At 44.8% G+C, this 24,429-nt stretch overlaps 1 protein-coding gene across 4 annotated transcripts in view; it reads left to right on the forward strand.

Moving 5' to 3' along the window:
* The first annotated feature begins 4,287 nt into the window (after positions 1-4,287).
* The window catches only part of LOC102802775 (uncharacterized), a 44,329-nt gene continuing 24,187 nt past the window's right edge, over positions 4,288-24,429 (forward strand). The window contains exon 1 of one of the 4 annotated variants that reach the window (XM_085493506.1): positions 4,288-4,970. In XM_085493506.1, the coding sequence (XP_085349632.1) occupies positions 4,427-4,970 (544 nt within the window). In that variant the 5' untranslated portion in view covers positions 4,288-4,426. The remainder of the gene's footprint in view (positions 4,971-24,429) is intronic. The other 3 variants (XM_085493505.1, XM_085493503.1, XM_085493502.1) reach the window with 3 other exon arrangements.

Below are 24,429 nucleotides of genomic sequence, written 5' to 3' on the forward strand. Positions count from 1 at the left end.
CTGTCTTCAGTGTTTAGTAGATAGCTGTGACATGTATTTTGGGGAATGTTTAACTAATTTTGTTCGATATTGTATCTTTGTGAAAACAATAGGGTTAGAATTATCGTAAAAATGTACCACTGCCAAAAGTTGGAAAAACACAGAAATGAACATCAATAATGTGTCCGAATTTCACCGAATTACATCATAGCCCTGTGAATGTTTTTCCGGGTCTTCTTGACGTTGGTTGTTATGGTGAAGATATCACAAATGTGTGTGTTGATTTATGGTGCCAAATTAGTCTCGTGACCAATTGTGTTTCACGTTTCCACACAAAATTCCTTGCGTATTACGGTAAAAACTGTTTACCTATTGGTAAAACGATAAGTAGAGAACAACCGTGCATATTACGGTAAAATGTGGTTACCTATTGGTAAATTACCATGCGTATTACGGTAAAAACTGGTTACCTGCTGGTAAAATACCGTGCGTACTACGGTGAAAACTGGTTACCTATTGGTAAAACGATAAGTAGAGAACAACCGTGCATATTACGGTAAAAACTGGTTACCTATTGGTAAATTACCATGCGTATTACGGTAAAAAATGGTTACCTGCTGGTAAAATACCGTGCGTACTACGGTGAAAACTGGTTACCCATTTGTAAAACGATAAGTAGAGAACAACCGTGCATATTACGGTAAAAACTGGTTACCTGCTGGTAAAATACCGTGCGTACTACGGTGAAAACTGGTTACTATTGGTAAAACGATAAGTAGAGAACAACCGTGCATATTACGGTAAAAACTGGTTACCTATTGGTAAATTACCATGCGTATTGCGGTAAAAACTGGTTACCTGCTGGTAAAATACCGTGCGTACTACGGTGAAAACTGGTTACCTATTGGTAAAACGATAAGTAGAGAACAACCGTGCATATTACGGTAAAAACTGGTTACCTATTGGTAAATTACCATGCGTACTGTAAAGGGGGTAATTATTCACTGGGTTTTAATTTAGCTTATTTCGCTGACTGGAAAAATGCGCTAAATTAAAACACAGTGAATATGTAAAATTTAGCATAAAACACATTATCTAAATGACGAAACAGTGAATTTAAAACCCACTGAATATGCCTGAAATGGTAAATCAGTGAAATTTAAACCCAGTGAAAATTAGTCATTTTACAGTATTACGGTAAAAAATGGTTACCTGCTGGTAAAATACCGTGCGTACTACGGTGAAAACTGGTTACCCATTTGTAAAACGATAAGTAGAGAACAACCGTGCATATTACGGTAAAAACTGGTTACCTGCTGGTAAAATACCGTGCGTACTACGGTGAAAACTGGTTACTATTGGTAAAACGATAAGTAGAGAACAACCGTGCATATTACGGTAAAAACTGGTTACCTATTGGTAAATTACCATGCGTATTACGGTAAAAACTGGTTACCTGCTGGTAAAATACCGTGCGTACTACGGTGAAAACTGGTTACCTATTGGTAAAACGATAAATAGAGAACAACCGTGCATATTACGGTAAAAATTGGTTACCTATTGGTAAATTACCATGCATATTACGGTAAAAACTGGTTACCTGCTGGTAAAATACCGTGCGTACTACGTTGAAAACTGGTTACCTATTGGTAAAACGATAAGTAGAGAACAACCGTGCATATTACGGTAAAAAAAACTGGACACCTATTGGTAAATCACCATGCGTATTACGGTAAAAACTGGTTACCTGCTGGTAATATACCGTGTGTATTACGGTGAAACTGGATACCTATTGGTAAATTACCATGCGTATTACGGTAAAAACTGGTTACCTTCTGGTAATATACCGTGTGTATTACGGTAAAAACTGGATACCTATTGGTAAAATGGTGGGTAGAGAACAACCCTGCGTATTAAGGTACAAAACTGCTTACCTTTTAGTGAAATACCCTGCGTATTACGGTAAAAACTGGTTACCTGCTGGTAAAACACCGTGTGTATTACGGTAAGAACTGGATACCTATTGGTAAAATGGTGGGTGGAGATCAACCCTGCATATTACGGTAAAAACTGGTTACCTATTGGTAAAATACCCTGCGTATTACGGTAAAAACTGGTTGCCTATTGGTAAAATACCCTGCGTATTACGGTAAAAAACTGGTTACCTATTGGTGAAATATCGTGCGTATTACGGTAAAAACTGGTTACCTGCTGGTAAAATACCGTGTGTATTACGGTGAAAACTGGTTACCTATTGGTAAAATGGTAGGTAGAGAACAACCCTGCGTATTACGGTAAAAACTGGTTACCTATTGGTAAATTACCATGCGCATTACGGTAAAAAATGGTTACCTGCTGGTAAAATACCGTGCGTACTACGGTGAAAACTGGTTACCCATTTGTAAAACGATAAGTAGAGAACAACCGTGCATATTTCGGTAAAAACTGGTTACCTGCTGGTAAAACACCGTGCGTACTACGGTGAAAACTGGTTACCTATTGGTAAAACGATAAGTAGAGAACAACCGTGCATATTACGGTAAAAACTGGTTACCTATTGGTAAATTACCATGCGTATTACGGTAAAAACTGGTTACCTGCTGGTAAAATACCTTGCGTACTACGGTGAAAACTGGTTACCTATTGGTAAAACGATAAGTAGAGAACAACCGTGCATATTACGGTAAAAATTGGTTACCTATTGGTAAATTACCATGCATATTACGGTAAAAACTGGTTACCTGCTGGTAAAATACCGTGCGTACTACGTTGAAAACTGGTTACCTATTGGTAAAACGATAAGTAGAGAACAACCGTGCATATTACGGTAAAAAAAACTGGACACCTATTGGTAAATCACCATGCGTATTACGGTAAAAACTGGTTACCTGCTGGTAATATACCGTGTGTATTACGGTGAAAACTGGATACATATTGGTAAAATACCCTGCGTATAACGGTAAAAAACTGGTTACCTATTGGTGAAATATCGTGCGTATTACGGTAAAAACTGGTTACCTGCTGGTAAAATACCGTGTGTATTACGGTGAAAACTGGATACCTATTGGTAAAATGGTAGGTAGAGAACAAACCTGCGTATTACGGTAAAAACTGGTTACCTATTGGTAAATTACCATGCGTATTACGGTAAAAACTGGTTACCTATTGGTAAAATACCGTGCGTATTACAGTGAAAACTGGTTGCCTATTGGTAAAATACCGTGCGTATCACGGTGAAAACTGGTTACCTATTGGTAAAATGATAGTTAGAGTATCATCGAGCATTAAAGCCTAGTGTGTTTGAAACTATTTTCATGTCAACATCTATTACATGACGGTATTTAAAAAAAATCTGTTTCTTTTAGAATGATTGTAATGATACTGAGTTTTGAATTAAAAAAGAAATGCAATTCATTCAATTCAGCTGGTACATATCACACAAATTCATAAAAATGTGCATAACTTATAAAAACCATTAATGGACAGGCACTGATTTATTTCGAGGAATTAATCACTAAGTGACAACTTGCGAATGGTACACCCACAAGCACAAACTCACGCGTACATGTTTATGTTGCACTTCATACCCCATGTGGTATGCGTTATGAGTATCTTCGACTACCGGGAAAGTGCCAGGGTTATGGACAGCTTTCATATTGTTTTGATCTGTAGTCTTCCGTCAAATATGACTGTTATATACTGTTTTAGGAGATTGTTTATACTTTAAATGACTAAGAACTGCATCACCAAACAAAATTTGGTTACAGTTGAGATGAATAAAAAATTACACAAAACAAAAGATCTATTGCTCGCAACTCGAAGTTTGGTTAACTTTTAATTATAGTTCGTGTTATTAAATATAGACGGTCAACAACAAATATATGTATATTACCCGTAACTCGAAGTTCTATTACTAGTAATTGAACATCTAGTTACAATTTGAGGTTGTGTCACAAAAGTGGGCATGGTTTCTAAAAAATGGGCGTAACTCGATGTTCGTCCCTGAATGTTTGTAACTAGATTTAGAAGTTACTTCATATCCGGTATTTGTTTTTGGTTTTCAAATTATCTTTGTTAATGGACATAGAACCAAGGCGATCGTGATCTCACTGGTCAGCGAGCAGTCAAAACCTGTAAATTTCACTGTTACGAGATTGAACTATGTTTATTTACAATTATGAATGTAATAGCAGTGCCTGATTGTAATTCCGAGACAGACTACGGGTAGCTAGCATTTGCGACTGCGCAGTACTGTCACGTGTTGTCCAAAGTTTGAACCAATCACACGAATCACGTTATTTCCGGGTTAATTAAAACATGGCGGCTCATTACACCAGCTGTGGTAGTTGCGATCGGTTGCACGTGTCGCACGGTAAGCCTTCATTAGCCGGTGAAACTATGGGTACGTGTAACTCGACACAGTTAACAGGCGCACTGTCGATCAGAGATGACGAAAACAGTCACGATACCCGATGATGAAGTTGTAGACGATACCACTACAACTAGTACGCTCACTACAGAATCGTACGAGAAAAGCTGCATTGAAAAGAAACTTGATTTTTTAAAACTCGCCGTAAATATGAGTGTTGCTGCTGCTGTGTTCTATGGTATATGCTCTGGGTCAATGCCGTTCATTAATAAAATTGTGGTGACAACGTATGACTTCCGGCATCCGAATTTCATTATGCTTGGCCAGATGATTTTTACCGCATCGCTGTTGGAAATGTTACGGAAATACGGCATTGTGGACGTACCGCCATACAGCATAGCACTTGGAAAAGACGTTCTCATCGCTTCTGTCTGCTACACATTCCATTCCGTTTTTGCCCTGAGTGCCCTTGGTGATATGAATATACCGATGTACAACGTTATTAAGCGATGTGTTCCTCTAGTGAATCTGATTCTGGCGCCAATTATTTTAAAGAAGGGCAGACCGTCATTATGCATGGTGTGTTCCGTTACCCTGATTACCGCTGGATGCATTGTAGCCGGTCAGTTCACAATCAATTCTTATTACTCTAAAATTTTGTATTGCATGGGAGGCTGTCCATGTGACTCCGCTATGTAAGGTAATCCATGAATGAGTGACGGTAGTGTGAGTGTAAATGTCAGTAACATTGTATTTGTCACCAAACATTAACAATAAACAGAGGAATATGATGCAATTTCAGAGCCTACTCATAATTTTAGAGAAAATTAGAAAAATGGCATAAAATACAAATACAGCTACAGAGTGTCAGTGAATATATATTATGTATATTACCTTTTTTATTATATCCCTTTATGAACTCATAAGAATGCAAAATACGAACATGTTGCTGTACTACAATCTGTAGCTCAGCATTATTCATCAAAATCCCATGAAGGTTATTACTTCAATAAAGATTATCATGATTAATAATTTTCAATTATCAGTTTACAAAAGGGGCATTTAGTTTTAAAAAAATGTGCTGTGAACACGCTGCAATATTGGATGAGGAGCGAGTGTGTTAACTACACTATTTATGACAGAATATATTGATTCTGACTCTAACATATGGTAATGTGTGTGTGTGTGGGGGGTAATGGTTTATTATTGTATGTTACTTGTGTTTTTAGTCTGTTGGGGAAGGGGGACGGGTACAACAAATGTTGTTTATGTCCAAAACCTAGATGGTACATAGTATACAATACAGATGCCTACTACTCTACACACATGCCTACTAGTCTACACTGTGACACATTGATGTCACACTGATCAATTTTTATATGAGCTGATTCAGTTGTATTTGCATTTATTTTTATTGAGTTCAGCAGATTTAATACAAATTTAGAGTAGTTGGACTGTTTATCAACTTCAGTGACAGCTGCTTCCTTTATGGGGGAAAAATAATTGATAAATCTTCATTGATAGTCAATTTGTACCAAAAGTAGCAAAAGATGGTTAGATACTTGGGTCAAATTTTTCAATTGCCTTTGAATTCATGTTCTGTCGTCTACTGCGACAAACAATTTATTTAATTTTTCATTTTACTGATATGTTTTTGACCATATTTTCTTGTAAGTTGCACAAAACATGGCCAGACCATCGGTTAAAAAATGTACTATCTAGATTGTCATTGCTCCGGCGGTCGGAATATGCAGTTGATTGCCAAAACCGGGCAGAAATTATTTGGGGGAAATGGAGTGGGGCTGCTACGATTGATACAATGTGTGTGAATAGAACACAAAAATACAACTGCAATTTTAAATTTCTTCGTCATAAAAATTTATTTGAATGAACTATTGCATACTTTATTTGCAGTAACATTTAGATTGACTGCAGCATTATTACTTTCACTCGCAACTCAAATTTGTAAAGTGTGAGAAGCACACTTTTTGCAGTTTGGCAATACTTCATATTCTCGACGGTTTTAGTGATAATTTGTTTTTGCCATATAGATACATTTTCTCTCAAATTTATGTTGACCTTTCATAATTCTCACCACTTATTAGTGGGAATCTCATCATTAAACTGTTTTATTTCAAAATTCCACACTCCCACCACGTCGAAAAATATCAGTTATTAGCGAGGATGATATTGAGTGTAGATGAGATGAAACTGCTCTAGTATAAATTTTTTTGTAATTCATACTTTTCAGTGTAGCAATACTCTACGGGCAATCTCCCTGTACATTATATTTTGCCAACCAATTCATGTACACACAATAAATTAATAGAAAATTACTAGTACATTTTTTATTTACAAAAGAGATTCCACACCATTTTACAAATTTTTTTATTGAATATGTTTTTATTTCCAACAAATGTACACTTCCTCCTGCATCTTTGCCAGCCAAAGTTCATTTATTCAGTCATCACTTCAATTTAACATCAAACACTGAGCATAATTATCTAGAATGGAAGCAAACAAATAAGTAAATCATAATGATTAGAACACTGTAAACAGCTATAGTAAATAATGCAACAATTAAATCCCAAACTGATTTTAAATTGTTTAACTGTCACAGACACACTGTGTCCTCACTGAATATTGGAGCAAGAAAATATTTCCTGATCAATTGCGATGTGTTCCAAATAAGAAATATTTCATTTCTGCTCAGTTACTTTATTAAAAAGTTATTGTACATTATGTTGATACATTTTGATGAATATCTACAGCTATTGCTACGATGTCGTAGACGATTTTGGCCCGATTTTCTCCAGGGCAAAAGGCCGAAAAAAGTTCCCAGTCGAACCAGTTGAAACAAATTGTCACTCCAGGAATAACTACACAGACAGAATAACAACCTAAACTAGAATCATTTAAGCCACAATATAATCATAAAAATCATAGATGATTTTTGTTGCATTTGACAATAATAATAAACTTACCGAAAAGCTATGTTTTTCGTTTTTGACGCTAACTTTGTATAATCCGCAATTTCATTTGAGTGTGTTTATGACCAAACTCCTAACAATGGTGGCACTTTCATTTCAGTTCCACTCATTCTGGCTTTCACCACTGACACATATGTTTTGTAATTTGCATAAAAAATTTCACATTTTATTCAAATAAAGAATATATGCATATAACATTTATGACTTTCTACAAAATAAATATGCTGATGTTCATAAACATGAAAGCATGCAACAACAAATGTCTTTAGTTGTATACATGTCTGTTTTCTTTCATCCAAACTGCTTACACTAATCTCATGAAATCGTGAGATTCAGATGAAGAGGAAAATTCACGTGATAGCAAATATTCGAAGTTCATATACAAAAACGAAAAAAAATATTTTAAAATTCAAACTCCTTTGATTACGTTCTATACTTTGATATGCAAATACGATGTGGCAGTGGTCAAAACCCAAACGAGAGGAACGTAAGTGAGAGTGCAACCAGTGTTTGGAGTGTTATTTATGACCTGACTCTGTGATTCATTGACTAAACCAGTCAGAGGAGGTCTCATTGAAATTTCGTTACATAGGCATTTGTTCAGATGTATGTGGTGATAGTTAAACAAAATATTGAATCACAAGCATATATTTGAAAACATAAAAAAGACAAACAAAATAATATAAAAAAATAGTAAAAGTAAAATAAATGTATAAAATAACATAAAATTCATGCCGTACAATACATCAGATTTTAATCAGATTGTCTCTCATCAGCCCTCATTTATAATTAATTAATTTGCATTTTAACATGCTAAATGCAAATTATATAATTGTTTAAATATAATGACGGAATACTGTTAGCATACAATGTAAATATCATGTAACAATTTGACAAAAATAAATTTATGCAGTCTCATTGTGAAAAATACTAATGTGTCAAATTGTTGCACAATTTTTCCATTGGCCACTATTTTAGTTAAGCTGGAAATACTTTTAAAAGCACAGTATCACAATTTAATAACTGATGTAGATGAACAGCTGTTGTGCAGACTAATCCAATGTGAATGGTGTGTTCCATACCATATTCTTTGTGATACAGTGGATATAGGTACTATTGAAATGCTTCACATCTGTAGACATAGTTTTGCCATATCATATTGCCTTTGTTTAAACATGGTGTGTGGCATAATTGTTAGAGTGTTTGCCTAGCATCAGAAAGCTAGCAGATTTGTCTCTCATAGTAGGCTGCTCACCGGTTTTGTCTTCCATAGTAGGCTGCTCACCGGCTTTGTCTCCCATAGTAGGCTGCTCACCAGGTTTGTGTCCCATAGTAGGTTGCTCACTGGGGTTGTCTCGTATAGTAGGCTGCTCGCCAGGTTTGTCTCCCATAGTAGGTTGCTCACTGGGGTTGTCTCCTATAGTAGGCTGCTCACTGGGGTTGTCTCGTATAGTAGGCTGCTCACCAGGTTTGTCTTCCATAATAGGTTGCTCACTGGGGTTGTCTCCTATAGTAGGCTGATCACCAGGTTTGTTTCCCATAGTAGGCTGCTCACCGGATTTGTTTCCTATAGTAGGCTCCTCACTGGGTTTGTGTCCCATAGCAGGTTGCTCACTGGGGTTGTCTCCTATAGTAGGCTGCTAACTGGTTTAGTCTTCCATAGTAGGCTGCTCACTGGGTTTGTCTCCCATAGTAGGCTGCTCACTGGGTTTGTCTCCCATAGTAGGCTGCTCACCGGGTTTGTCCCCATAGTAGGCTGCTCACCTTGTTTGTCCCCATAGTAGGCTGCTCACTGGGTTTGTCTTTCATATTAGGCGGCTCACTGGGTTTGTCTCCCATAGTAGGCTGCTCACCGGGTTTGTCCCCATAGTAGGCTGCTCACCTTGTTTGTCCCCATAGTAGGCTGCTCACTGGGTTTGTCTTTCATATTAGGCGGCTCACTGGGTTTGTCTCTCATAGTAGGCTGGTCACCTGGTTTGTCTCCCATAATACATAGGCTTCTCACCGAGTTTGTCTCCAATAGTAGGCTGCTCAACGGGTTTGTCTCACATAGTAGGCTGCTCACCGAGTTTGTCTCCCATAGTAGGCTACTCACAGAGTTTGTCTCCAATAATAGGCTACTCACCAGGTTTGTCTCCCATAGTAGGCTGCTCACTGGGTTTGTCCCCATAGTAGGCTGCTCAACGGGTTAGTCTCTCATAATAGGCTGCTCACTTGGTTTGTCTCCAATACTAGGCTGCTCATCAGGTGTGTCTCCCATAGTAGGCTGCTCACCGGGTTTGTCTCCCATAGTAGGCTGCTTACTGGGTTTGTCTCCCATAGTATTCTGCTCACCAGGTTTGTTTCCCATTGTAGGCTGCTCATCGGGTTTGTCTCCCATAGTAGGCTGCTCATCAGGTTTGTCACCCATAGTAGGCTGCTCACCGGGTTTTTCTCCCATAGTAGGCTGCTCACTGGGTCTGTCTCTTATAGTAGGCTGCCCACTGGGGTTGTCTCGTATAGTAGGCTGCTTACTTTGTTCGTCTTCCATAGTAGGCTGCTCGCTGGGTTTGTCTCCCATAGTAGGCTGCTCACTGGGTTTGTCTCCCATAGTAGGCTGCTCACCGGGTTTGTTTCCCATAGTAGGCTGCTCACTGGGTTTGTCTCCCATAGTATTCTGCTCACCAGGTTTGTCTCCCATTGTAGGCTGCTCATCGGGTTTGTCTCCCATAGTAGGCTGCTCACTGGGTCTGTCTCTTATAGTAGGCTGCTCATTGGGTTTATCTCTCATAATAGGCTGCTCACTGGGTTTGTCTCCCATAGTAGGCTGCTCACCGAGTTTGTCTCCCATAATAGGCTGCTCACTGGGTTTGTCTCCCATATTAGGCTGCTCACTGGGTTTGTCTTTTATATTAGGCTGCTTACTGTCTTTGTCTCTTATAGTAGGCTGGTCGCCGGGTTTGTCTTTCATATTAGGCTGGTCACTGGGTTTGCTTCCCATAGTAGGCTGCTCACTGAGTTTGTCCCCTCAGTAGGCTGCTCACCGGGTTTGTCTCCCATAATAGGCTGCTCACTGGGTTTTGTCTCCCTTAGTAGGCTGCTCACCAAGTTTATCCCCATAGTAGGCTGCTCACTTGGTTTGTCTTTCATATTAGGCTGCTCACTGGGTTTGTCTCTCATAGTAGGCTGTTCACTGGGTTTGTCTCCCATAGTATTCTGCTCACCAGGTTTGTCTCCCATTGTAGGCTGCTCATCGGGTTTGTCTCCCATAGTAGGCTGCTCATCAGGTTTGTCTCCCATAGTAGGTTGCTCACCGGGTTTGTCTCCCATAGTAGGCTGCTCACTGGGTCTGTCTCTTTTAGTAGGCTGCTCATTGGTTTTATCTCTCATAATAGGCTGCTCACTGGGTTTGTCTCCCATAGTAGGCTGCTCACCGAGATTTTTCCCTTAGTATGCTGCTCACCGAGTTTGTCTCCCATAATAGGCTGCTCACTGGGTTTGTCTCCCATATTAGGCTGCTCACTGGGTTTGTCTTTTATATTAGGCTGCTTACTGTCTTTGTCTCTCATAGTAGGCTGGTCGCCGGGTTTGTCTTTCATATTAGGCTGCTCACTGGGTTTGCCTCCCATAGTAGGCTGCTCACTGAGTTTGTCCCCTCAGTAGGCTGCTCACCGTGTTTGTCTCCCATAATAGGCTGCTCACTGGGTTTTGTCTCCCTTAGTAGGCTGCTCACCGAGTTTGTCCCCATAGTAGGCTGCTCACTTGGTTTGTCTTTCATATTAGGCTGCTCACTGGGTTTGTCTCTCATAGTAGGCTGTTCACCGGGTTTGTCTCCCATAATAAATAGGCTGCTCACCGAGTTCGTCTCCAATTGTAGGCTGCTCAACGGGTTTGTCTTCCATAATAGGCTTCTCACAGAGTTTGTCTCCAATAATAGACTACTCACCAGGTTTGTTTCCCATAGTAGGCTGCTCTCCGAGTTTGTCTCCCATAGTAGGCTGCTCACCGGGTTTGTCTTCCATAGTAGGCTGCTCACTGGGTTTGTCTCCCATAGTAGGCTGCTGACTGGGTTTGTCTCCCATAGTAGGCTTCTCACTGGGTTTGTCTCCCATAGTAGGCTTCTCACTGGGTTTGTCTTCCATAGTATTCTGCTCACCAGGTTTGTCTCCCATTGTAGGCTGCTCATCGGGTTTGTCTCCCATAGTAGGCTGCTCATCAGGTTTGTCTCCCATAGTAGGCTGCTCACTGGGTCTGTCTCTTATAGTAGGCTGCTCACTGGGGTTGTCTCGTATAGTAGGCTGCTTACTTTGTTAGTCTTCCATAGTAGGCTGATCGCTGGGTTTGTCTTCCATAATAGGTTACTCACAGAGTTTGTCTCCAATAATAGACTACTCACCAGGTTTGTCTCCCATAGTAGGCTGCTTACCGGGTTTGTCTTCCATAGTAGGCTGCTCACTGGGTCTGTCTCTTATAGTAGGCTGCTCACTGGGGTTGTCTCGTATAGTAGGCTGCTTACTTTGTTCGTCTTCCATAGTAGGCTGCTCGCTGGGTTTGTCTCCCATAGTAGGCTGCTCACTGGGTTTGTCTCCCATAGTAGGCTGCTCACCAGGTTTGTCTCCCATAGTAGGCTGCTCACTGGGTTTGTCTCCCATAGTACTCTGCTCACCAGGTTTGTCTCCCATTGTAGGCTGCTCATCGGGTTTGTCTCCCATAGTAGGCTGCTCATCAGGTTTGTCTCCCATAGTAGGCTGCTCACCGGGTTTGTCTCCATAGTAGGCTGCTCACTGGGTCTGTCTCTTATAGTAGGCTGCTCACTGGGGTTGTCTCTCATAGTATTCTGCTCACCAGGTTTGTCTCCCATTGTAGGCTGCTCATCGGGTTTGTCTCCCATAGTAGGCTGCTCATCAGGTGTGTCTCCCATAATAGGCTGCTCACTGGGTTTGTCTCCCATAGTAGGCTGCTCACTGGGTCTGTCTCTTATAGTAGGCTGCTCACTGGTGTTGTCTCGTATAGTAGGCTGCTTACTTTGTTAGTCTTCGATAGTAGGCTGCTCGCTGGGTTTGTCTCCCATAGTAGGCTGCTGACTAGGTTTGTCTCCCATAGGAGGCTGCTCACCAGGTTTGTCTCCCATTGTAGGCTGCTCACCGGGTTTGTCTCCCATAATAAATAGGCTGCTCACCGAGTTCGTCTCCAATACTAGGCTGCTCAACGGGTTTGTCTTTCCATAGTAGGCTACTCACAGTTTGTCTCCAATAATAGGCTACTCACCAGGTTTGTCTCCCATAGTAGGCTGCTCACCGAGTTTGTCTCCCATAGTAGGCTACTCACAGAGTTTGTCTCCAATAATAGGCTACTCACCAGGTTTGTCTCCCATAGTAGGCTGCTCACCGAGTTTGTCTCCCATAGTAGGCTACTCACAGAGTTTGTCTCCAATAATAGGCTACTCACCAGGTTTGTCTCACATTGTAGGCTGCTCACCGGGTTTGTCCCCATAGTAGGCTGCTCACTGGGTTTGTCTTTCATATTAGGCTGCTCACTGGGTTTGTCTCTCATAGTAGGCTGATCCCCTTGTTTTATCTCCCATAATAAATAGGCTTCTCACTGAGTTCGTCTCCCATAGTAGGCTACTCACAGAGTTTGTTTCCAATAATAGGCTACTCACCAGGTTTGTCTCACATTGTAGGCTGCTCACAGAGTTTGTCTCCCATTGTAGGCTACTCACAGAGTTTGTCTCCAATAATAAGCTACTCACCAGGTTTGTCTCCCATAGTAGGCTGCTCACTGGGTTTGTCCCGATAGTAGGCTGCTCACCGGGTTAGTCTCCCATAAAAGGCTGCTCACTGGGTTTGTCTCCCATAGTAGGCTACTCACCAGGTTTGTCTCCCATAGTAGGCTGCTCACTGGGTTTGTCCCCATAGTAGGCTGCTCACCGGGTTAGTCTCCCATAATAGGCTGCTCACTGGGTTTGTCTCCAATAGTTGGCTGCTCACCGGGTTTTTCTCCCATAGTAGGCTGCTCACTGGGTTTGTCTCCCATTGTAGGCTGCTCACCGGGTTTGTCCCCATAGTAGGCTGCTCACCTTGTTTGTCCCCATAGTAGGCTGCTCACTGGGTTTGTCTTTCATATTAGGCGGCTCACTGGGTTTGTCTCTCATAGTAGGCTGGTCACCTGGTTTGTCTCCCATAATACATAGGCTTCTCACCGAGTTCGTCTCCAATAGTAGGCTGCTCAACGGGTTTGTCTCACATAGTAGGCTGCTCACCGAGTTTGTCTCCCATAGTAGGCTACTCACAGAGTTTGTCTCCAATAATAGGCTACTCACCAGGTTTGTCTCCCATAGTAGGCTGCTCACTGGGTTTGTCCCCATAGTAGGCTGCTCACCGGGTTAGTCTCTCATAATAGGCTGCTCACTTGGTTTGTCTCCAATACTAGGCTGCTCATCAGGTGTGTCTCCCATAGTAGGCTGCTCACCGGGTTTGTCTCCCATAGTAGGCTGCTTACTGGGTTTGTCTCCCATAGTATTCTGCTCACCAGGTTTGTTTCCCATTGTAGGCTGCTCATCGGGTTTGTCTCCCATAGTAGGCTGCTCATCAGGTTTGTCACCCATAGTAGGCTGCTCACCGGGTTTTTCTCCCATAGTAGGCTGCTCACTGGGTCTGTCTCTTATAGTAGGCTGCCCACTGGGGTTGTCTCGTATAGTAGGCTGCTTACTTTGTTCGTCTTCCATAGTAGGCTGCTCGCTGGGTTTGTCTCCCATAGTAGGCTGCTCACTGGGTTTGTCTCCCATAGTAGGCTGCTCACCGGGTTTGTTTCCCATAGTAGGCTGCTCACTGGGTTTGTCTCCCATAGTATTCTGCTCACCAGGTTTGTCTCCCATTGTAGGCTGCTCATCGGGTTTGTCTCCCATAGTAGGCTGCTCACTGGGTCTGTCTCTTATAGTAGGCTGCTCATTGGGTTTATCTCTCATAATAGGCTGCTCACTGGGTTTGTCTCCCATAGTAGGCTGCTCACCGAGTTTTTTCCCTTAGTATGCTGCTCACTGAGTTTGTCTCCCATAATAGGCTGCTCACTGGGTTTGTCTCCCATATTAGGCTGCTCACTGGGTTTGTCTTTTATATTAGGCTGCTTACTGTCTTTGTCTCTCATAGTAGGCTGGTCGCCGGGTTTGTCTTTCATATTAGGCTGCTCACTGGGTTTGCTTCCCATAGTAGGCTGCTCACTGAGTTTGTCCCCTCAGTAGGCTGCTCACCGGGTTTGTCTCCCATAATAGGCTGCTCACTGGGTTTTGTCTCCCTTAGTAGGCTGCTCACCAAGTTTGTCCCCATAGTAGGCTGCTCACTTGGTTTGTCTTTCATATTAGGCTGCTCACTGGGTTTGTCTCTCATAGTAGGCTGTTCACTGGGTTTGTCTCCCATAGTATTCTGCTCACCAGGTTTGTCTCCCATTGTAGGCTGCTCATCGGGTTTGTCTCCCATAGTAGGCTGCTCATCAGGTTTGTCTCCCATAGTAGGTTGCTCACCGGGTTTGTCTCCCATAGTAGGCTGCTCACTGGGTCTGTCTCTTATAGTAGGCTGCTCATTGGGTTTATCTCTCATAATAGGCTGCTCACTGGGTTTGTCTCCCATAGTAGGCTGCTCACCGAGTTTTTTCCCTTAGTATGCTGCTCACCGAGTTTGTCTCCCATAATAGGCTGCTCACTGGGTTTGTCTCCCATATTAGGCTGCTCACTGGGTTTGTCTTTTATATTAGGCTGCTTACTGTCTTTGTCTCTCATAGTAGGCTGGTCGCCGGGTTTGTCTTTCATATTAGGCTGCTCACTGGGTTTGCCTCCCATAGTAGGCTGCTCACTGAGTTTGTCCCCTCAGTAGGCTGCTCACCGGGTTTGTCTCCCATAATAGGCTGCTCACTGGGTTTTGTCTCCCTTAGTAGGCTGCTCACCGAGTTTGTCCCCATAGTAGGCTGCTCACTTGGTTTGTCTTTCATATTAGGCTGCTCACTGGGTTTGTCTCTCATAGTAGGCTGTTCACCGGGTTTGTCTCCCATAATAAATAGGCTGCTCACCGAGTTCGTCTCCAATTGTAGGCTGCTCAACGGGTTTGTCTTCCATAATAGGCTTCTCACAGAGTTTGTCTCCAATAATAGACTACTCACCAGGTTTGTTTCCCATAGTAGGCTGCTCTCCGAGTTTGTCTCCCATAGTAGGCTGCTCACCGGGTTTGTCTTCCATAGTAGGCTGCTCACTGGGTTTGTCTCCCATAGTAGGCTGCTGACTGGGTTTGTCTCCCATAGTAGGCTTCTCACTGGGTTTGTCTCCCATAGTAGGCTTCTCACTGGGTTTGTCTTCCATAGTATTCTGCTCACCAGGTTTGTCTCCCATTGTAGGCTGCTCATCGGGTTTGTCTCCCATAGTAGGCTGCTCATCAGGTTTGTCTCCCATAGTAGGCTGCTCACTGGGTCTGTCTCTTATAGTAGGCTGCTCACTGGGGTTGTCTCGTATAGTAGGCTGCTTACTTTGTTAGTCTTCCATAGTAGGCTGATCGCTGGGTTTGTCTTCCATAATAGGTTACTCACAGAGTTTGTCTCCAATAATAGACTACTCACCAGGTTTGTCTCCCATAGTAGGCTGCTTACCGGGTTTGTCTTCCATAGTAGGCTGCTCACTGGGTCTGTCTCTTATAGTAGGCTGCTCACTGGGGTTGTCTCGTATAGTAGGCTGCTTACTTTGTTCGTCTTCCATAGTAGGCTGCTCGCTGGGTTTGTCTCCCATAGTAGGCTGCTCACTGGGTTTGTCTCCCATAGTAGGCTGCTCACCAGGTTTGTCTCCCATAGTAGGCTGCTCACTGGGTTTGTCTCCCATAGTACTCTGCTCACCAGGTTTGTCTCCCATAGTACTCTGCTCACCAGGTTTGTCTCCCATTGTAGGCTGCTCATCGGGTTTGTCTCCCATAGTAGGCTGCTCATCAGGTTTGTCTCCCATAGTAGGCTGCTCACCGGGTTTGTCTCCATAGTAGGCTGCTCACTGGGTCTGTCTCTTATAGTAGGCTGCTCACTGGGGTTGTCTCTCATAGTATTCTGCTCACCAGGTTTGTCTCCCATTGTAGGCTGCTCATCGGGTTTGTCTCCCATAGTAGGCTGCTCATCAGGTGTGTCTCCCATAATAGGCTGCTCACCGGGTTTGTCTCCCATAGTAGGCTGCTCACTGGGTCTGTCTCTTATAGTAGGCTGCTCACTGGTGTTGTCTCGTATAGTAGGCTGCTTACTTTGTTAGTCTTCGATAGTAGGCTGCTCGCTGGGTTTGTCTCCCATAGTAGGCTGCTGACTAGGTTTGTCTCCCATAGGAGGCTGCTCACCAGGTTTGTCTCCCATTGTAGGCTGCTCACCGGGTTTGTCTCCCATAATAAATAGGCTGCTCACCGAGTTCGTCTCCAATACTAGGCTGCTCAACGGGTTTGTCTTTCCATAGTAGGCTACTCACAGTTTGTCTCCAATAATAGGCTACTCACCAGGTTTGTCTCCCATAGTAGGCTGCTCACCGAGTTTGTCTCCCATAGTAGGCTACTCACAGAGTTTGTCTCCAATAATAGGCTACTCACCAGGTTTGTCTCCCATAGTAGGCTGCTCACCGAGTTTGTCTCCCATAGTAGGCTACTCACAGAGTTTGTCTCCAATAATAGGCTACTCACCAGGTTTGTCTCACATTGTAGGCTGCTCACCGGGTTTGTCCCCATAGTAGGCTGCTCACTGGGTTTGTCTTTCATATTAGGCTGCTCACTGGGTTTGTCTCTCATAGTAGGCTGATCCCCTTGTTTTATCTCCCATAATAAATAGGCTTCTCACTGAGTTCGTCTCCCATAGTAGGCTACTCACAGAGTTTGTTTCCAATAATAGGCTACTCACCAGGTTTGTCTCACATTGTAGGCTGCTCACAGAGTTTGTCTCCCATTGTAGGCTACTCACAGAGTTTGTCTCCAATAATAAGCTACTCACCAGGTTTGTCTCCCATAGTAGGCTGCTCACTGGGTTTGTCCCGATAGTAGGCTGCTCACCGGGTTAGTCTCCCATAAAAGGCTGCTCACTGGGTTTGTCTCCCATAGTAGGCTACTCACCAGGTTTGTCTCCCATAGTAGGCTGCTCACTGGGTTTGTCCCCATAGTAGGCTGCTCACCGGGTTAGTATCCCATAATAGGCTGCTCACTGGGTTTGTCTCCAATAGTTGGCTGCTCACCGGGTTTTTCTCCCATAGTAGGCTGCTCACTGGGTTTGTCTCCCATTGTAGGCTGCTCATCGGGTTTGTCTCCAATAGTAGGCTGCTCATCAGGTTTGTCTCCCATAGTAGGCTGCTCACCGGGTTTGTCTCCTATAGTAGGCTGCTCACTGGGTCTGTCTCGTATAGTAGGCTGCTTACTTTGTTAGTCTTCCATAGTAGGCTGCTTGCTGGGTTTGTCTCCCATAGTAGGCTGCTCACTGGGTTTGTCTCTCATAGGAGGCTGCTCACCAGGTTTGTCTCCCATTGTAGGCTGCTCACCGGGTTTGTCTCCCATAATATGCTGCTCACTGGGTTTGCCTCAGTAGTCCGCTCACCGAGTTTGTCCCCATATTAGGCTGCTCACTGGGTTTGTCTCTCATAGTAGGCTGCTCACTGGGTTTGTCTCCCATAGTAGGCTGCTCACTGGGTTTGTCCTCTCAGTAGGCTGCTCACCGGGTTTTTCTCCTATAATAGGCTGCTCACTGGGTTTGTCTCCCTTAGCAGGCTGCTCACCAAGTTTGTCCCCATAGTAGGCTGCTCACTTGGCTTGTCTTTCATAGTAGGCTGCTCACCGGGTTTGTCCCCATAGTAGGCTGCTCACCGAGTTTGTCTCCCATAGTCGGCTACTCACGGAGTTTGTCTCCAATAATAGGCTACTCACCAGGTTTGTCTCACATTGTAGGCTGCTCACCGGGTTTGTACCCATAGTAGGCTGCTCACTGGGTTTGTCTTACATATTAGGCTGCTCACTGGGTTTGTCTCTCATAGTAGGCTGGTCACCTGGTTTGTCTCCCATAATAAATAGGCTTCTCACTGAGTTCGTCTCCAATAGTAGGCTGCTCAACGGGTATGTCTCCCATAGTAGGCTGCTCACAGAGTTTGTCTCCCATTGTAGGCTACTCACAGAGTTTGTCTCCAATAATAAGCTACTCACCAGGTTTGTCTCCCATAGTAGGCTGCTCACTGGGTTTGTCCCCATAGTATGCAGCTCACCGGGTTAGTCTCCCATAAAAGGCTGCTCACTGGGTTTGTCTCCCATAGTAGGCTACTCACCAGGTTTGTCTCCCATAGTAGGCTGCTCACTGGGTTTGTCCCCATAGTAGGCTGCTCACCGGGTTAGTCTCCCATAATAGGCTGCTCACTGGGTTTGTCTCCAATAGTTGGCTGCTCACCGGGTTTGTCTCCCATAGTAGGCTGCTCACTGGGTTTGTCTCCCATTGTAGGCTGCTCACCGGGTTTGTCTCCCATAATAAGCTGCTCACTGGGTTTGCCTCAGTAGTCCGCTCACCGAGTTTGTCCTCATATTAGTCTGCTCATTGGGTTTGTCTCTCATAGGCTGGTCACTGGGTTTGTCTCCCATAGTAGGCTGCTCACTGGGTTTGTCTCCTCAGTAGGCTGCGCACCGGGTTTTCTCCCATAATAGGCTGCTCTCTGGGTTTGTCTCCCTTAGTAGGCTGCTCACCGAGTTTGTCCCCATAGTAGACTGCTCACTTGGTTTGTCTTTCATATTAGGCTGCTCACTGGGTTTGTCTCTCATAGTAGGCTGTTCACCGGGTTTGTCTCCCATAATAAATAGGCTGCTCACCGAGTTCGTCTCCAATTGTAGGCTGCTCAACAGGTTTGTCTTCCATAGTAGGCTACTCACAGTTTGTCTCCAATAATAGACTACTCACCAGGTTTGTCTCCCATAGTAGGCTGCTCTCCGAGTTTGTCTCCCATAGTAGGCTACTCACAGAGTTTGTCTCCAATAATAGGCTACTCACCAGGTTTGTCTCACATTGTAGGCTGCTCACCGAGTTTGTCCCCATAGTAGGCTGCTCACTGGGTTTGTCTCCTCAGTAGGCTGCGCACCGGGTTTTCTCCCATAATAGGCTGCTCTCTGGGTTTGTCTCCCTTAGTAGGCTGCTCACCGAGTTTGTCCCCATAGTAGACTGCTCACTTGGTTTGTCTTTCATATTAGGCTGCTCACTGGGTTTGTCTCTCATAGTAGGCTGTTCACCGGGTTTGTCTCCCATAATAAATAGGCTGCTCATCGAGTTCGTCTCCAATTGTAGGCTGCTCAACGGGTTTGTCTTCCATAATAGGCTACTCACAGAGTTTGTCTCCAATAATAGACTACTCACCAGGTTTGTCTCCCATAGTAGGCTGCTCTCCGAGTTTGTCTCCCATTGTAGGCTGCTCATCGGGTTTGTCTCCCATAGTAGGCTGCTCATCAGGTGTGTCTCCCATAGTAGGCTGCTCACCGGGTTTGTCTCCATAGTAGGCTGCTCACTGGGTCTGTCTCTTATAGTAGGCTGCTCACTGGGGTTGTCTCCCATAGTTGGCTGCTGACTGGGTTTGTCTCCCATAGGAGGCTGCTCACCAGGTTTGTCTCCCATTGTAGGCTGCTCACCGGGTTTGTCTCCCATAATAGGCTGCTCACTGGGTTTGTCTCAGTAGTCCGCTCTCCGAGTTTGTCCCCATAGTAGGCTGCTCACTTGGTTTGTCTCTCATAGTAGGCTGGTCACCGGGTTTGTCTCCCATAATAAATAGGCTGCTCACCGAGTTCGTCTCCAATACTAGGCTGGTCAATGGGTTTGTCTTTCCATAGTACGCTACCCACAGTTTGTCTCCAATAATAGGCTACTCACCAGGTTTGTCTCCCATAGTAGGCTGCTCTCCGAGTTTGTCTCCAATAGTAGGCTGCTCTCTAGGTTTGTCCCTATAGTAGGCTGCTCACCGGGTTTGTCCCCATAGTAGGCTGCTCACCGAGTTTGTCTCCCATAGTCGGCTACTCACGGAGTTTGTCTCCAATAATAGGCTACTCACCAGGTTTGTCTCACATTGTAGGCTGCTCACCGGGTTTGTACCCATAGTAGGCTGCTCACTTGGTTTGTCTTTCATATTAGGCTGCTCACTGGGTTTGTCTCTCATAGTAGGCTGTTCACTGGGTTTGTCTCCCATAGTATTCTGCTCACCAGGTTTGTCTCCCATTGTAGGCTGCTCATCGGGTTTGTCTCCCATAGTAGGCTGCTCATCAGGTTTGTCTCCCATAGTAGGTTGCTCACCGGGTTTGTCTCCCATAGTAGGCTGCTCACTGGGTCTGTCTCTTATAGTAGGCTGCTCATTGGGTTTATCTCTCATAATAGGCTGCTCACTGGGTTTGTCTCCCATAGTAGGCTGCTCACCGAGTTTTTTCCCTTAGTATGCTGCTCACCGAGTTTGTCTCCCATAATAGGCTGCTCACTGGGTTTGTCTCCCATATTAGGCTGCTCACTGGGTTTGTCTTTTATATTAGGCTGCTTACTGTCTTTGTCTCTCATAGTAGGCTGGTCGCCGGGTTTGTCTTTCATATTAGGCTGCTCACTGGGTTTGCCTCCCATAGTAGGCTGCTCACTGAGTTTGTCCCCTCAGTAGGCTGCTCACCGGGTTTGTCTCCCATAATAGGCTGCTCACTGGGTTTTGTCTCCCTTAGTAGGCTGCTCACCGAGTTTGTCCCCATAGTAGGCTGCTCACTTGGTTTGTCTTTCATATTAGGCTGCTCACTGGGTTTGTCTCTCATAGTAGGCTGCTCACCGGGTTTGTCTCCCATAGTAGGCTGCTCACTGGGTCTGTCTCTTATAGTAGGCTGCTCACTGGTGTTGTCTCGTATAGTAGGCTGCTTACTTTGTTAGTCTTCGATAGTAGGCTGCTCGCTGGGTTTGTCTCCCATAGTAGGCTGCTGACTAGGTTTGTCTCCCATAGGAGGCTGCTCACCAGGTTTGTCTCCCATTGTAGGCTGCTCACCGGGTTTGTCTCCCATAATAAATAGGCTGCTCACCGAGTTCGTCTCCAATACTAGGCTGCTCAACGGGTTTGTCTTTCCATAGTAGGCTACTCACAGTTTGTCTCCAATAATAGGCTACTCACCAGGTTTGTCTCCCATAGTAGGCTGCTCACCGAGTTTGTCTCCCATAGTAGGCTACTCACAGAGTTTGTCTCCAATAATAGGCTACTCACCAGGTTTGTCTCCCATAGTAGGCTGCTCACCGAGTTTGTCTCCCATAGTAGGCTACTCACAGAGTTTGTCTCCAATAATAGGCTACTCACCAGGTTTGTCTCACATTGTAGGCTGCTCACCGGGTTTGTCCCCATAGTAGGCTGCTCACTGGGTTTGTCTTTCATATTAGGCTGCTCACTGGGTTTGTCTCTCATAGTAGGCTGATCCCCTTGTTTTATCTCCCATAATAAATAGGCTTCTCACTGAGTTCGTCTCCCATAGTAGGCTACTCACAGAGTTTGTTTCCAATAATAGGCTACTCACCAGGTTTGTCTCACATTGTAGGCTGCTCACAGAGTTTGTCTCCCATTGTAGGCTACTCACAGAGTTTGTCTCCAATAATAAGCTACTCACCAGGTTTGTCTCCCATAGTAGGCTGCTCACTGGGTTTGTCCCGATAGTAGGCTGCTCACCGGGTTAGTCTCCCATAAAAGGCTGCTCACTGGTTTTGTCTCCCATAGTAGGCTACTCACCAGGTTTGTCTCCCATAGTAGGCTGCTCACTGGGTTTGTCCCCATAGTAGGCTGCTCACCGGGTTAGTATCCCATAATAGGCTGCTCACTGGGTTTGTCTCCAATAGTTGGCTGCTCACCGGGTTTTTCTCCCATAGTAGGCTGCTCACTGGGTTTGTCTCCCATTGTAGGCTGCTCATCGGGTTTGTCTCCAATAGTAGGCTGCTCATCAGGTTTGTCTCCCATAGTAGGCTGCTCACCGGGTTTGTCTCCTATAGTAGGCTGCTCACTGGGTCTGTCTCGTATAGTAGGCTGCTTACTTTGTTAGTCTTCCATAGTAGGCTGCTTGCTGGGTTTGTCTCCCATAGTAGGCTGCTCACTGGGTTTGTCTCTCATAGGAGGCTGCTCACCAGGTTTGTCTCCCATTGTAGGCTGCTCACCGGGTTTGTCTCCCATAATATGCTGCTCACTGGGTTTGCCTCAGTAGTCCGCTCACCGAGTTTGTCCCCATATTAGGCTGCTCACTGGGTTTGTCTCTCATAGTAGGCTGCTCACTGGGTTTGTCTCCCATAGTAGGCTGCTCACTGGGTTTGTCCCCTCAGTAGGCTGCTCACCGGGTTTTTCTCCTATAATAGGCTGCTCACTGGGTTTGTCTCCCTTAGCAGGCTGCTCACCAAGTTTGTCCCCATAGTAGGCTGCTCACTTGGCTTGTCTTTCATAGTAGGCTGCTCACCGGGTTTGTCCCCATAGTAGGCTGCTCACCGAGTTTGTCTCCCATAGTCGGCTACTCACGGAGTTTGTCTCCAATAATAGGCTACTCACCAGGTTTGTCTCACATTGTAGGCTGCTCACCGGGTTTGTACCCATAGTAGGCTGCTCACTGGGTTTGTCTTACATATTAGGCTGCTCACTGGGTTTGTCTCTCATAGTAGGCTGGTCACCTGGTTTGTCTCCCATAGTAGGCTGCTCACCGAGTTTGTCTCCCATAGTAGGCTACTCACAGAGTTTGTCTCCAATAATAGGCTACTCACCAGGTTTGTCTCCCATAGTAGGCTGCTCACCGAGTTTGTCTCCCATAGTAGGCTACTCACAGAGTTTGTCTCCAATAATAGGCTACTCACCAGGTTTGTCTCACATTGTAGGCTGCTCACCGGGTTTGTCCCCATAGTAGGCTGCTCACTGGGTTTGTCTTTCATATTAGGCTGCTCACTGGGTTTGTCTCTCATAGTAGGCTGATCCCCTTGTTTTATCTCCCATAATAAATAGGCTTCTCACTGAGTTCGTCTCCCATAGTAGGCTACTCACAGAGTTTGTTTCCAATAATAGGCTACTCACCAGGTTTGTCTCACATTGTAGGCTGCTCACAGAGTTTGTCTCCCATTGTAGGCTACTCACAGAGTTTGTCTCCAATAATAAGCTACTCACCAGGTTTGTCTCCCATAGTAGGCTGCTCACTGGGTTTGTCCCGATAGTAGGCTGCTCACCGGGTTAGTCTCCCATAAAAGGCTGCTCACTGGTTTTGTCTCCCATAGTAGGCTACTCACCAGGTTTGTCTCCCATAGTAGGCTGCTCACTGGGTTTGTCCCCATAGTAGGCTGCTCACCGGGTTAGTATCCCATAATAGGCTGCTCACTGGGTTTGTCTCCAATAGTTGGCTGCTCACCGGGTTTTTCTCCCATAGTAGGCTGCTCACTGGGTTTGTCTCCCATTGTAGGCTGCTCATCGGGTTTGTCTCCAATAGTAGGCTGCTCATCAGGTTTGTCTCCCATAGTAGGCTGCTCACCGGGTTTGTCTCCTATAGTAGGCTGCTCACTGGGTCTGTCTCGTATAGTAGGCTGCTTACTTTGTTAGTCTTCCATAGTAGGCTGCTTGCTGGGTTTGTCTCCCATAGTAGGCTGCTCACTGGGTTTGTCTCTCATAGGAGGCTGCTCACCAGGTTTGTCTCCCATTGTAGGCTGCTCACCGGGTTTGTCTCCCATAATATGCTGCTCACTGGGTTTGCCTCAGTAGTCCGCTCACCGAGTTTGTCCCCATATTAGGCTGCTCACTGGGTTTGTCTCTCATAGTAGGCTGCTCACTGGGTTTGTCTCCCATAGTAGGCTGCTCACTGGGTTTGTCCCCTCAGTAGGCTGCTCACCGGGTTTTTCTCCTATAATAGGCTGCTCACTGGGTTTGTCTCCCTTAGCAGGCTGCTCACCAAGTTTGTCCCCATAGTAGGCTGCTCACTTGGCTTGTCTTTCATAGTAGGCTGCTCACCGGGTTTGTCCCCATAGTAGGCTGCTCACCGAGTTTGTCTCCCATAGTCGGCTACTCACGGAGTTTGTCTCCAATAATAGGCTACTCACCAGGTTTGTCTCACATTGTAGGCTGCTCACCGGGTTTGTACCCATAGTAGG

Source organism: Saccoglossus kowalevskii, chromosome 19 (genome assembly GCF_978046115.1).
Source record: "Saccoglossus kowalevskii chromosome 19, keSacKowa6.1, whole genome shotgun sequence".
NCBI classification, from domain to species: Eukaryota; Metazoa; Hemichordata; class Enteropneusta; family Harrimaniidae; genus Saccoglossus; species Saccoglossus kowalevskii.